This window comes from Globicephala melas, chromosome 8 (assembly GCF_963455315.2).
Source record: "Globicephala melas chromosome 8, mGloMel1.2, whole genome shotgun sequence".
NCBI lineage: Eukaryota > Metazoa > Chordata > Mammalia > Artiodactyla > Delphinidae > Globicephala > Globicephala melas.
This window is the reverse complement of record NC_083321.1, coordinates 37,887,819-37,902,836: the sequence shown is the minus strand read 5'-3', so window position 1 is coordinate 37,902,836 and position 15,018 is coordinate 37,887,819. Positions and strand designations below refer to the sequence as shown.

General features: G+C 44.4%; 1 protein-coding gene across 3 annotated transcripts in view; it reads right to left on the bottom strand.

The window, feature by feature from the left end:
- SERGEF (secretion regulating guanine nucleotide exchange factor) overlaps positions 1-15,018 on the bottom strand; it is a 219,968-nt gene that overhangs the window by 57,693 nt on the left and 147,257 nt on the right. The window contains exons 11-12 of one of the 3 annotated variants that reach the window (XR_009564891.2): positions 3,508-3,644; positions 1,415-2,571 (exon numbers count right to left, since the gene is read on the bottom strand). The exons of 1 other annotated variant lie outside the window; for it this stretch is intronic. Coding sequence is in view for 1 of the 2 variants with exons in the window: in XM_030831518.3 (XP_030687378.2) it covers positions 2,540-2,571 (32 nt within the window). In the remaining variant the exon portion in view is untranslated. Of the gene's footprint in view, positions 1-1,414; positions 2,572-3,507; positions 3,645-15,018 lie in introns of those variants that run through there. One more of the 3 variants, XM_030831518.3, reaches the window with a different exon arrangement.

Sequence of the window (15,018 nt, the reverse complement as noted above, 5' to 3'; positions counted from 1 at the left end):
GCGCTTTCACTGCTGAGGGCACGGGTTCAATCCCTAGTCGGGGAACTAACATCCTGCAAGCTGAGGGGCACGGCCAAAAAAAAAAGACTTTTATGGAAAGCAGCATGCTGTGGCAGTTCCAGCCCAGAGTGTGTAGAGAGGGGAGCTGATGTGCTAACAAAACCAACCCAAAGATCTTTGGCCCTGGAAACTAACCCCTCTAAATGAACCTGGGTTTCTCACTGCAAGCCCAGACATCAGGCCTGCATGGGGAACCCAAACCTATAATAGTTCCTTGAATTTCTTTTGCTACTTCTTTTTCTATTTCCCTGTAGCAGAGTAATAGAGAGAATACACTGCATTTGGAGTCAGGAGATTCTAAGTCCGAATTCTGATGTGCTCAGGACTGAGCAAGGCCTGGACCTCAGTCAGAGCCTCAGGGTCCCAGGAAGCCAGGGGATGATGATAAAAGACCATATTTCATCCTCAGTGGCTGGCTTGGGGATGATCCATTCTTCTGAGTCTTATGAGTTTCCTCCATGTAAAGGAAGAAAGCAACTAAAGTCTCTGAGTTCCTACTTAATGTCAAGCGCTTTTACATGCATATGCTCATGTAGTAAGTTAATCCTCACAACAATCTTGAGCAACAGGTGCTATTATCCTTATTATACAATCAAGGAATCTGCAGTTTAAAGAGATTAAATGACTTGGAATAAATTACTATACAAGAAGAGGTAGAACTGAGATTCACATCCATTTTTGTTAGTTTCCAAAATCTGTTTTTTTTTCATTTTATCATATCAGAAGATATATAATGACTGAGTCTACAGGAAAAATTATGGAAACTACTTGGATGTGCACAAATGGTAGCGAAGCCACGAAAGCCCATTCATTCCCTCCTTCTGCTTACTAAGCACTTCCTGTGTGCCAGGCTTTGTACTGGATTCCAGGGATACAGAGGTGGGCAAGATGTGGCCCTGCTCCTGAGAAGTTCACAGTCTAGTGAGGGGAGCTCTCTAGGGAAAAAAAGGATTAGAGAAAATCAGGAAAACTGAGCAAGAAAGAGAAGGCAGAGGATTCTAAAACAGAACCAGTGGGGTTCTTGGAAGATAACTATTCCAAACCTGGCTGCATGACCTGGAGTCACCTGGAGGATTGTTAGAACTAAAAATTTGCAAGTACTCAATTCCCAATTCTACAGATCTGAAATTGGGCCCAGTAATCTGTTCATTTAACAATCATCTCAAGTGATTCGACAGAACTGGTTCACAGGCCAGGTGAGCAAAATCACACTGATCCAACCCTTTCACTCTGTAGGTATGAGAGCAGAGGGGCAGAAAGGGAAAGTGAGCAGCCCAAGGACACACAAGAGTCAATGCTTCAGACTTATGTTTCCACCTCACAGCCAAGTGACTTGAAGTCATTTTTCAAAAATTCAGAATGATTTATTTTTAAGCATGATATATACATTTATAAGTGCACATATGGCATAGTTTATGTACATGCATTAGGTAGTTCTTTGAGAATGATGTTACATGCCTACTGGAAAATTATGTTCTACAAAAGTACAGTGTGGAAAATAATACAGATCAATTTAAGAGACTAAAATTATACATGGATACACAAAATGGATATAGGTTTTCATAATCAAGAACAGTATTCTCATCCTCTGCTCGCCTCTGACCTACATTTGACCTACCCTCCTACCTCTGAGCACCTCCAACCTAGGGAATCATTATAGTGCAGAAAACTTATTAATTAATCAAGTGCTTCAAGGTACTGGTTCCCAGACTGTGATGGAGAGAAGGGTAAAGCCACAGACAAACAGGCACTTTAGGAGCTGGCTACAGCCTTGTCTACCCACAGCATCTTCCCCACCCGGAGTGACATTCTGGTCACTGAAAAAGTGCTGTGCCTCCCAGTGCTGACCTCTCTGCTGTGAACTCAATCCCCTCGCCCCACTAGATCATCAGAAAGATCCTCTCTTCCTCCCCACTTGAGATTCTTTCCACGGGCTAAATGGAGGACACAGGCAAAGGGCAGAGGTACAGAGGGGCTTTGCGGCACGAGGGGAGGCCGGCCCCTCTGCGCGGCTTCTGTGAGCTCACGGCGCAACTGCTCCCCGGCCACCGCCACCGGCTCCCCTTCCCTTCTAGGTTCACCGTGGTTTGTCTGTATCTGCTTGTTTGAGAGCTCAGAGCAAACTCTACCTGCTCTGTTTCCACTCCTTCTCGGCCATCTATTTGGAGGTCTTGGTATAATGAATCCAATTCTATTCACCTTCTGAGGCTCAGCTATCAGGTTAGCTACCTCTGAGGCACAGCTTCTTCCACTCCCAGGCCGCAGGCTCTGAGGCTGGTAAGGGAGCCCAGAAGCAGGGGTTGGCGATGTAGGTAGGAGAGATTCAGGAAAGTTCAGCGTTAGAGAAGCCAAATGTAGAAAGGGTTCCGCGAGGGGGTCATCAGTGTGCTGAGAGAGGAGGCAGCCTCTGGAAGGCTGGAGGTGAGGCTTGGGCTCAGCGGGCACTGGCCACCCTAGCCTGGCTCTGCCACTGGGTAAGTCACGCTCTTCTTGTAGTCTCATTTTTCTCATCTGTAAGTGAAGAAATTGAACTAGCTTATGTCCGTGGTTCCCATCTGCTTCTGAAATTCTAGATTTTCATTTTTTTCCCTTTGGCATTGGATACAAATGACTAAGATTGACACTATAATCCAGAATCATAGATTCTGAAATCTTAGAGCTAGAAGAGATTGAGCAATCCACTTTTCTCTTCCCTACCCATTTGATGATAAGTAAACTGAGGCCCAGAGAGGGACTGTAAGTTCTGTGAGGGCAGGAACTGTCTGTTTTGTTCTCTGTGACATGCCTGGCACATTTTCAAAAATATATGTTGAATAAGTGAGTGAACAAATAACCTCCCTCAGAGATTATGCAGCCTGGGGACAGGGGAAATATCCTCACTCCTTGCCTGGAGGGAGGGAGGGAGGATACGGCGGGAGCCTCAGACTGCTTCTGGCCCTGAAGGTATGGTGCTTTCCAGCTGGAGAGCCAGAACAGAGCCAGGAACAAATTCTCAAGGCTGGTGGTGCCAGCAGCCATCGGCCACACAGTGGGCTTCTGCTGTAGTCCTCCGTGCTGTGCATAATGAATCACGATGTGTCAGTTACTGCATTCTGTTAACAAGCTTGTGTCCGCCTGTGCATCGCCAATGAGTGCCCTGCAATTTGCCACAGGTCTGCAGTTAAGATGTGGCAGAGCCAGTGGGACAGAGCATTTTGAGACACTCCAGGCCCAGGGAAATCAAGTGGTTGGTTTGTTTTTGGCAACTACTGGCTTCAATGATTGGGCAGTAGTAGGTAGAAACGTACTTTCTCCTCTCTGGGGAAGACATCTGGTACCCTTTCCTGTCCTGGAAGGAGCAGGTTGTCTGACTCAGATAAGTCCAGCTGGAGAAAGCCATCTCTACTGCTTTCTCTGAAGTACCAAGCAAAATGGGGCAGGGGTAGAGTGGTAATTTAAAAAAATCACCTCCAGCACGGTTTGATGAACTGGTCATCCGGTTATCAGCTTTGAAGTCTCACACAGGATTCAAAATCTGGCTCCACTACACATGAGCTGTGTGCTCTTGCATAAGTCTCAATTTCCCTGTGACTCAGTTTCCACATTTGCAAAATGGGGATAATAATATCTACTTTGCAGAGGTATTTGCAAGGATTAAATGAGATAATGCATACCAAACCCAAAATCGTAGCAGGAGCACAATACATGAGCCTCCTATCGTGTTCGAGATGTTCCCTGAAGGGATTCTAATCTCTTGAGGAAGACTGGGGCCAGGACCTAGGCAAACCCAGACAAGAACCTCTGTGTCTTTGATGTATGTGTGTTTCCCCCAAGTGGCTCCGCAGTGACGATTATGACTGCAGTCATGTGAGGATGTCGGGTCTGCCTTCTGCACCTCCACACCGTCTGCGTGAGAAGTGAACAAGCCTCCCGGTGAGAGGGGAGGCTGCTCATTTCTCAGGCAGCACCGCTGCAGCCCCTGACCTACTTTCTTACTAAAAATAGCCCCTCTTAGGTCACTGCCGCAAATTGAATTCCGCTGCTTCACTGCACCCAGTAAACAGGTGGGTGGGTGTCAGAGCACATTTGGTGAGCAGGAGTTCCCACTTCTGTGGCCCATGGCTGCCCAAGCATGCTAATCCCACACGTCTGCACAGAGGTCAGGGGCTCCAGGGCCCACCCACCCCACCTGGCATATCTGCACACAGCAGGGCTGCACCTGGCCCTGCCGGGATACCTTCAGTGGGAGGCAGAGAAGGGGCAGTAAGGGAGGTTCTGGTTCCTGCGCTTTGAAGCCTGACAGAACTGAATTCAAATATGAGCTCCACTGCATTCTTGTTACTTAACCTTGGGCAAGATACAACTTTTCTTTGCCTCTGTTTCCTCGTCTGTAAAATGGAGATAATGAAACTGATTTAGAGTATTGTTGTACAGATAAAACAAGCAGTCCTTGGCACTGATGCTCAATAAATGCAGCTATTACAGCTATTCTCTGTTGTCTGGCCTGTTGCTCCACAATGCCCTCATGGTGAAGCCTCTCATGGCAGGGGTAGCAAGGGACAGGAGGCCGCTCCAAGAAGGAGAAAGACTCTAAGCTGAAATCACCTTAGAGGTACTTAGGTCAAGGAGTCCCACACATGGCTAAGCATCACAATAACCAAGTGGCTTGTTAACAATACTGATTCAGGTCCTTGCCCTAGACATTGGGATTCAGGAAGCCTGTCTAGGGATGTGGGAATTTGCATTTTAATAAGCTTTCCTGGTGATTCTGATGCACTGCCAGGTTTGAGAACCTTTGAATTAGGCCAGTCACCTCCTTAAAAATAAATGGATGAATGAATTACTGTTTTTTTCTTCCATTATGAGCATAAGCGGGGTCATTACAAAATATGCAGAAAACACAGAAAAAGAAAAAGTGAAAAATAATTCAATCAACACGTACTGAATGCCCATTAAATGCCAGGCCCTCTGCTAAGTACTGGGGATATGGCCCTCAAGAGATGTCCAGTTTATGTGTGGAGACAGAAAGACAGAAATAGACACAGAAGACTAACATGATACATAGGCTTTAGAGGCCCCTTAGGAAATGTACAGGAACAGAGATGAGGGAGCAATTGATTCTTTCTAAGAAGTTGGGGAAATCTAAAGCTAGACCAGAAGGAGAACAGGTGTTCACTTGCTGGACAAGGGAGGGAAGGGCATTTCAGGAGGGATGAACAGGACATATAAAAGCATACAAAGAGGGCTTCCCTGGTGGCTCAGTGGTTGAGAGTCCGCCTGCCGATGCAGGGGACACAGATTTGTGCCCCGGTCTAGAAGGATCCCACATGCCACGGAGCGGCTGGGCCTGTGAGCCATGGCCGCTGAGCCTGCGCGTCCGGAGCCTGTGCTCCGCAACGGGAAAGGCCACAACAGTGAGAGGCCCACGTACCGCAAAAAAAAAAAAAAAAAAGCATACAAAGAGAAAGGCGTTTGTTAGGAAAATGTCCTAAGGTCACCATAGTAAGGTCATCATATATGGTAAATAGCAGTGGCACAGGGATGCTGGTGTGAATGGCTAGAGCCAGATTGTGAAGAATCCCAGAGGACCTCACGAATGTTGCCTGCATTGGGAAGTATGATTTTCCCAGTATTTTTTTTAACATATGCCTTTTTGTTTTCATTTTTATGTGACCAACTTAGTCAAGCAGATGGGCCATAAATTTATCTAATCCCAATTGTTGGACATTTAGGCAACTTCTAATTGTAATAGTTATAAAACACTATGATCGACATCTTTAACCATAAAGCTCTTTCCATATTTAAGATCTTTCCTAAGGAGACAGTTTCAGGATATGAAGTAAGAAATGAAAGTGAATGGACATCTTCAAGGCTCCTGATAAATAGTTCCAAAGGATTTTCTGAAAGTGGCTCATTTTTATAAATGAGGAGTAAGGCCCAGGGAGCTTACATGTCTCATCCAAGTCACACTTGGATGGGGGCGGAACCAAGAGCAATTCTGGAATCTCCTAACTCCTGGTCCAGGGCTCTTTCTTCTATATCATATTGCCTTCCCACAGATCAAGGCTGAGTGCAGTAAGATCTATTTGGCCAATGCCTCTGATCACTTCCAACTAAGGACTTTAGGTTAGCAATGTACATGGGTAAGAGATGAGAGGAATATGTGTATGTTTACATGCACATGTGAAGCTCTATATATGAGCCTTTTTTCCCAACCGTATCATGTATGCTCCCCTTATATTACAGTTTCTGTTCTAGTCAAGCATATCTTACACTGTCTTACCTTCATACCTTTGATCCTACATGAAATGTCTCCTGTTCTCCTATTCAAATTCTATGCATATTTTTATATTTATTTTTTATTATTATTTTATATCTATTTTTTATTTTTAAAGACAGACCTACATGATCCAAAAAGCATTTCCAGACTATGAGCATTCACTATCAGTAACATCCATTTATGATACTTTATTGCTTTGCAGCACCGCTTATATTGATGTAAAATTATTTAAGTTTACCTATGAATAAAAATCTGTCTCAGGCTCTGTTACTAGAAAGAGATAAAACAAAAAAAACCTACCCTCCTTAAGCTAATGAGAATATATTTACTTCAGAAAGGCACTTCTAGAGTTTGATGGGCTCAAGACAGGTCAGTCCATTCCCCTGAACCTTCCACATCACAGTAGTGGACATCTTGGTAAAACAGAAAGAGCACTGGACTAGGAGACAGAATAATAACAGTTTCCATGTGCTAAGGGCCGACTCTGACCAGGCACAACGCTAGCTGCTTTACGTGCATTATATACTTGGAATAACCTTAAAATAATTTCAGCAAGGGAACTATTATTCTCCCTGTTTTTACAGATGAGAGATGTTGGGACCTGAGAGATGGAGTAATTTGCTCAAGGTCAATACCATTAGTAAATGTCAAAACTGAGATTTAAACCCAGGTGTGTCTGAGTCAAAAACCATTTTTTTTCTGCTTTACTGCCCTACCTTGGCAAATGTCATTTCAGTTCTAGCTCTGCTACTCTTACGCTATATGATTCCCAATGAAGCATTCGTGCTGAGTCCTGTCTCTTACATGTGAGATGGGGATAATTATGTCCCCATCCTGCTCCTCACTCCCAACATACACAAAGGGCTGTTGCCATGATTAAATGATACAATGAGTGTAAGAGACCCAGACAGATGTACAGATTGTTATTAGAGCCCTGAACATCACGACTTGGTCATTCTAATGATGACTGGAGACTCTGCCAAGATTCTCTGTCATTTAAGGAGGATTTAATTATGCTCACTAGACAGCCCCTTCTAGCATGAGAAAGTGAATGGCTGCAATGCATTTCAAAATGACCCTCAACAACAACTGAAGCCAAGGGGTTAATACTCTGAGAAAATCCATTAACTAAAACATTGTATCCCTTGAACACTCTGGGGAATCATGGTCTCCCAGGACATTTTCCTGCTCCATCATTTAGATGTATGTATTTGTATACAAACGTGTGTGTGCACGCACACGTTTCACCAGCACCCATGTCTAGAGAGAGGGATTCAGCAGAAGGGAGGCTGGGCTGGAGCTCCACCACCAGGGGGCCAGTTATAAACTGGTTTGGGGTATCTATTCCAGTTTTCCAGAGGCTTCTGGTAAAACATCAGGAGATCTGGTTTAAAGTTCAGATTCTGCTGCTTACTAGTTGTATAACCTGGGCAAGATCCTTGACCTCTCAGCCTCAGTTTCCTTTTACATAAAATAGGGACAATGCCTATCTTAGACAAATGAGTTAACCTTCCTGGGCTGCTGCTTCCTCTGCTGTAAAACTGATGCCACAGTTACTTTGTGTTTCGTGCTTACTGTGTACCTGGCCCTGTGCTGAGCTCTACATGCATTCTTTCACTCATCCTCACAGCCCTGTGGGATGAGTACTATTACCTCCAGTTGACAGACAAGGAGACCTATACTCAGAGTTCAGTAATTTGCCCAGGCCACACAGCGTTAAGTTGCAGAGTTAGGATTCAAACTCTGTTCTCTTTGCTTTGAAACCCTGTGCTCTTAGCCACTAAACCATACTCCAGCCTACCAGAGGGGTGCTGCAAGAAAGACATGAAATAACATTTGCTATTATTATTATTCTTATGTGCCCCCTGGGTGCCCAGTAGTCTGCATTCCTTTTCTACGTTGCATGAGCGCCAGGAGGCTCTCCAGAGCTCTGAGGCTGGCGGACTCTGTGGGGCATGTGTGCCTCTGGAGAACAAGACCTGCTGGAAAAACATTTACTGCCGCAACCTAAATTCATGAAGTCAGCCACACTGTGAACATGAGCAGGGGTGATGGATGAAATTCCTCCAAAGTTTTAAGTTGAAGGCCAGTTTGGCAGTGAGAGAACCTAGAGTAAAGACTAGAAGACTGAAGACTAGAGTAAAACACTCGTGTTCAAGCATTTGCACCGATTCCCTTGAAGCTGATGGTAACCAAGGCGACCGTGCTGGATTCCAGTGAGGAAAAAGACAGCATTGCCAAGGCAGGAGATGCTGGGCAACCCCCTCCTCACCCTGACCCTCCACTGCTTACACAGAAAGGAGGAAGGGACACATGAGGAAGACACCACATTAAAAAAAATTTTTTTTTATTAGTTATCTATTTTATACATTTTAGTGTATATGTGTCAATCCCAATCTCCCAATTCATCCCACCACCTCCCCACCACCTTCCCCCCTTGGTGAAGACACCACATTTTTAAACCTTAGGCTGGATGGAACTAAAAATAGAACTGTGATTCAAATGTCTATTACTGAGTCCTCTGCCTTTGCACTCTGGAAACCAGATTGTTTCACCCCTCATTAAATCGACCTCCCCAAGGTGCTCATTCCCACAGCTCAGAGACTCAGGGCAGCAAGAATTACTGAGAGTCTAATGAGCACTTGGTACACACTGGGCCCTTTACACCCATGGTCTCATCTGAGCTGTACAATGACCCTGTGAGGCAGGTATTATCAATCGTATTTTACAGATGTGGAAATTGAGGCCCAGTTGGGCAGTATGACTTGCCCAAGGTCACTTAGCTAGTAGGTGGCAATGCTGGCTCCAGAACCCATGCTCTTTCAAATACATATGCCTGCTACGTTTCAAAGTAAGAAGCTGAGCTTCATTTTAGGCTTAGTGAGTGATGAAAGCAACACTGCTATCCAGTGTGCCTTATGGCTCTGGGAAGGACTCAGCAAAGCAGCCATTTGAATGATTCACTCCTGTGACTGACAAGAAGACTTCTCTTGGTTATAGCTTTAACAGCTGCTAAATCTGCTACACCTCCCTGCCCCCTCCAGCTGGCCCAGGGAGGTAAAATTATTTATATAAGAATTTTAGTGGCCTCCTGCCTCAAGGCATGATTATCAGAGACTTTTAAGTGATAAAAATGTCATAAATCATAATAAAGGATAAGAGGAGTCAGGGTTAGGGAAGATAACAGGCAAGAGGATATTCTGAAAAGCAAGGCAGTAGGTACAGATGCAACAGAATAATCCCCAAAGTTTACAAAAACACTTTCCTAGCAATTTCTTCATCTGATCCTCAGATGTTACTATGGCTATTTTATAGATGATGAACCTTAACAAAAGGTTAAGGTCTAAGGTCCAAAGTCAGACAGAGGCTGGGACAGGAACCTAAGTGTGTCCTAATCTCCACCCAGTACTTCCTCCAACCCACCTGCTCCTTAAAGTTGTGAAGACAGAAATCTGTAAGAACTATTAGAGAAAGAACCCTGTAGTCTTGCTCCCCTGAATGACAGGACCAGGGAGGGGAGGGTGGCTGTGTCAGTATCAGAGAGAGGCAGCACAGAATCAGAACATTTTTTCAAATCCCACCTTAGATATCTACCAATTGTACGACCCTGGGCAAGTCACTTCATCTCTCTGCCTTGATTTCCTCATTTCTAAAATGTGGTTCATAATGGTACCCATCTTATATGGTTGTTCAGACAATTAAATAGAAGAAAATAAACCATACAAGCCATTTGCACCAAGGCAAATCTTGGTGAGCATTAGTTGTCGCCATTTTAATCGAAGGTGCGCAGCATACTGCATGGCACATAGAAGGTGCTCAGTGAATGTTCATTCCTTCTTCTTCCCCATGTTCCCATACCTCCCAGTGCACAAAACCCCCATCCATTATCTGCAGACCTGTTCAAAGGAGGTCTAGGATTGGAAATTGGGAAAGCAGAGGGTGCTTCTCCCCAGACAGCGTGCCTGGGCTGGCCTTATTTTAGGGGGCTGTGAGCTGGCCCGCAGTCATTAATCATGCTTTGTATATGTGCTTTCAGATCACTCCCCAGAAATTAGTGACTCCATCCTGGATATTCCTCAGGAGACAGAGCTTTCATAGGTATGGGCTCCTCCTGAAGACCTAACCCTCACAATGGCATCTTGACCTCTAGGGAGAAAGTCTTGTAAGACGGGTAGGTCCCTGCAAAAGTCGACCAGGAAAGCAGTCTCTGCTCTGGGCTAACTTACTGCAGCAGCAGGAATAATCACAGAGTGGTTACATTGATGTAACATTATCAAAGGCATCACAACAGCACACCCTGTACCAAAGCCACTTAGCAGAAACATTATCCATATATACATGAAGAAAAAACTACTTAAGTAGATCTGCTTCACTAACCTCTCTTTACAGAAACTCTCTGACCTCTCTAAAGAGCTAAAAGTCTTCATGCCAATCTCCTACCAGGTCCTTCTATTTGGGTGTTCCACAGGCATCTCACACTTTGTTATGTTAAAAAATAAATCCATCACTTTCCCTAAAGCCTACTCTTTCCTCTCCGTGTATGTCCTGTCTCGGTCAATGGCAACCCATCTACCCAGTCTACCAAGCAGAAAACTCGGTGCCACCCCTGATCCTGCCCATTCTTCTCCTTCTCTTCTCAACCCTGTTCATACCAGGTCACTTAGTCCCAACAAGCTGAGCGTGGCCTTTTAAGTAGCTTCTGACTTTCTACCTCAGCTGCCACTACTTAATTCAGGTCCTAATCACCCTTCCCTTAAGGTAATGCTCTGGTTTCTCTATGCGTCTCTCTGCTTCCAGGTTCTCTCTCCTTCAACTCAGCCTTCCTCCCATCCCCAGAATGATTTTCTTAAAATACAAGTTGGACTATGTGATGGTCAGTTTTATGTGTCAATCTGTATCCAGTTATTCAATCAAACACTAAGTGTTGCTGTGAAGGTATTTTGTAGCTGTGATTAACCTCTATAATCAGTTGATTTTATTGATACGTAAAGGAGATTAATTCTAGATAATCTGGGTGAGCCTGAGCCAGTCAGTTGAAAGTCCTTAAGAAGAGAACTGGGGTGTCCCTGAGGAAGAAGTTCTGCTTATTGACTGGAACATCAGCCTGCCCTTCCTGAAGATCTGCCCTGTGGATTTCAGACTTGCCATCTTCCACAGTTGTACATGTAGATTCTGTGCATTAAATCTCTTAATACATGTCTCCTACTGGGTCTGTTTCTCTGGTTGAACCTGGGCAGTGTTTCTGTCTCTGAAACAAAATCTTTATTTTGATAGGACCTATTAGACTAGTAAAAATTAGTAGCTGGATCAGCCCCGGTTTTGGCAAGGATGTGGAGTTACAGAAATCTTCAAAACTAACAAACCATTGTAAATCAACTATACTCCAATAAAAATTAATTTTTAAAAAAGGGATAATATTTAGCATTGATTAAAAAAAAAAGAAATCTGGGCTTCCCTGGTGGCACAGTGAGAGTCCGCCTGCTGATGCAGGGGATGCGGGTTCATGCCCCGGTCCGGGAGGATCCCACATGCCACGGAGAGGCTAGGCCCGTGAGCCATGGCCGCTGAGCCTGCGCGTCAGGAGCCTGTGCTCCGCAGCAACGGCAGAGGCCGCAACAATGAGAGGCCCACGTATCGCAAAAACAAAAAGCAAACAAACAAAAGAAATCTTTATGTACTGCTGGTGTCATGTATCAGGTCCTTTACATATATTATCCTACTTAATTGTCATAATAACGCTTTAAGTATTCTCATTCTCTTTATCCACATAGGAAAACTGAGGCTCAGGAAGGTTGTAATTCACTCAAGGTAACACAGCTAGAAAATGCCAGGGCTGAGATCTGAAACCCAGTCAGGCAACTGTCATGGACTTAGTGTCCCCACTAAATCACACTGAATTCATTTAAGAATTATAATAAAACAATATTTATTAAAACCATGATATTCTATCTTGCTTTTTACGCAAAATGATTACTTTTCCTTTCTAATCAGTTATACATTTTACAACATCAGGAAGCCTTTATGAAGCAAGAAGCGGCGGGGGGTGGGGGGGACCAGATTATTATCTTTATTTTTATAGTTGTTCAATTAAAGCCCTTGAAGGGCAAGCATCTTACTTACTTAAAGTCACAAAAAAACCAGAAGATTAACAAAAGCATCTGAATAGTCTAAAGGGCCAGATTAAAAAGAAATCTTCCTTAGAGTATGGGAAGTCCTGCGTTTGGAAGGTATCAGTTTCAAACACTCCCTTCTGAGAACACAGCCACAGCCACCTCCCCCAGCTTCGCCTCACTAGTGCCAGCTGACCAGGAATCATCGAGGCAGTCAACACCCTCTCTTACATTTATGCCCAATTAAGTGTTACTCTGTTGACTTCAGCTCACATTTCCACCCCTGTTTAGCTTCTGATTTATCATCCTTTGTATATATAAACCCTCCCAGTTTTCTTTATCATAGAAAGTGGAACACTCTTCTTCTTTGCTTTCATGGGGACAGGCTGAGGCTGGAGCTTTTTGGCAGCCATAAGAGATCCCTTTTCATCTCTTATCAATTTATTGATAATTTGGGAGACTATCAGTCCCTAATTCTGAATCCACCACTTTGGATACCCAGACCCTTACACTGTAGAGCACCCAGGACAATGTTCTTCTCCTTGAGTTATTTAACCTCTCTGTGCCTTAGTTCCTCTATCTGTGCAACAGGTATAATAACAGTACCTACTTTATGGTTGATGTAAAGAATAAATTAATATTGTGTAAAACTGCATATGGTTCATGGTAAGGACCAATAATGTCAACTATTACTGTTATCATGGTCCCTAAAGATTATCTGAGAGTTGATAATCTCCTCTGTTGGCTTCCTAGGCCCTTATTTCTCCTTACCTTCCCCCCAAAAGCTGAATTATTGAAATCTTTACCTTTTTGTTTTTTCTAATTACAACTGAGTTCATGTAGCAACCCCTGGGAGAGGCTCAAAAGTTAAGAAATAGAAGGAAACAGGTCTAATTTCTGTCTATTACCAGACTGAATTTGCTAAAAACCTGTGAGCTGCTGCAGCAGAGGGAAATGGAGGATATGGTACCTCCGGTGTGGATGTGTAGCAGAAACTACCCAGAAGTGGGCCCAATCAAGGGCTCCTGAGGCCATGGCTGCCAGGTCAGCGTGACAAGGGTGGGGGCCCTGTAGCTCACCTCAGAAGTTGCTGATGCTCTGTCTCCAAAGAGGTGTGGTGGTGCCAGCTAGCATCAGGACCTGGGGGCTGGCATCCTGGGCTCAGCCTATGACTTGCTGTGTGACTCTGGGCAAATCATTTCTTCACTTAGGCCTTCATTTCCTCTTCTGTGGGGATTAGGTCATTTCTGAAGTCCCCTCCACCTTCAAATTCTGTGATTCTAGGACCCTATGCCTCTTCTTACATTAGATCAGCTAAAATTCTGCTCCCCTCCCTCAGAAAGGCAGTCCCCTCCCATAGTAGAAGCCTATAAGCCTTTGGCCATCCATTCCATTTGGCAAAATTAAATTTTTAAAAAGCATCTGTCCAAGAGTCCCTATCATTTTACTTGTGGGTTTTTTTTTTTTGTCTTCTTGCTATATAATGCCATTTGCTGAAAATTTCTGCAAGTCAGTTCCCAACTGATCACAGTAAATTCTCTTCATGCGCAGAATTTATTTAAGAAGTGCTGCCTGAATAAAGTGAACAGGTTCAAAAAACTGACAAAGCACAAACGCCACATAAGAGGCTACTGGCATATGCATGCATGCCACACTAGGGTCACACTGCACAGCTTCCTGACTAAGTCAGCATCTTGGCTGCCACGGGGAGAGGGAGGGACTGGCCTTAGGGTGGAACTGGAGTTGCAACTAGTATGGGGCAGAGTCCGAGCCAAGAAGTCTGATGGGGATTCAGGAGCCACAATGCCTAGTCGTAACAATCAGACATCCAGTGTGCTGAGGCCAAAAGGGCAGCAGCATCTTCCTTGCCTCAAGCTGAAAACCACAAACTTATCGAATTAGTTACCTTACAAAGCCACAAAATCAAACCCCCTGCCATTCCTCCAAGATTCCTTTGTTGACCAGCTATTTGCTTCTGAAAACAGATCAGATCGAGTCATTCCCCTGCTTTAAGACCTTTCCTGCTCCTTGTTACCACAGAGGATGAAGTCCTGTCTCCTCAGGCTTCAGGCATCCCCACAGCCTTGTTTCCCACTGCTTTGTTCCCCTCCCAATCCCCTCTTTTCCCCCAATTTGCCATGTCTTCTGCATGCATTTGTCCATGTTGATCCCCTTCCCTGGAATGTCTTTCTCTTCCTCCTGCTCATCCTTTAAGACCCACCGCAAACATCATGTCTTCTCTTAGAAGTATTCCCTAACCCCATGTTAGGGTGAAGGTGTGAGTTTATGAATTTTATGAACAAGACACTGTCTCAGAAAATGTCAGAGCTGGAAGAGACCTTGAAGATTATCTTACAGATTTCTTTTATCCATAAAGAAAAGCACGCCCCGAGAAGGAAAGTGCCTGCCCAAGGTGACAGCAGCTAATCTGGTACTCAGGTCCCTTGGCCCAGGACTCTTTCTATTACATGGTGCAGCTTCTTAATGAGTGACTAAATCTGTGAATAATCAAAGGGGCAAACAGAATGCTGCTGAAGCCTTGCCTAGGGAGAGTACTTTGGAATGAATGTCACAGCTGTTCTGCATTTA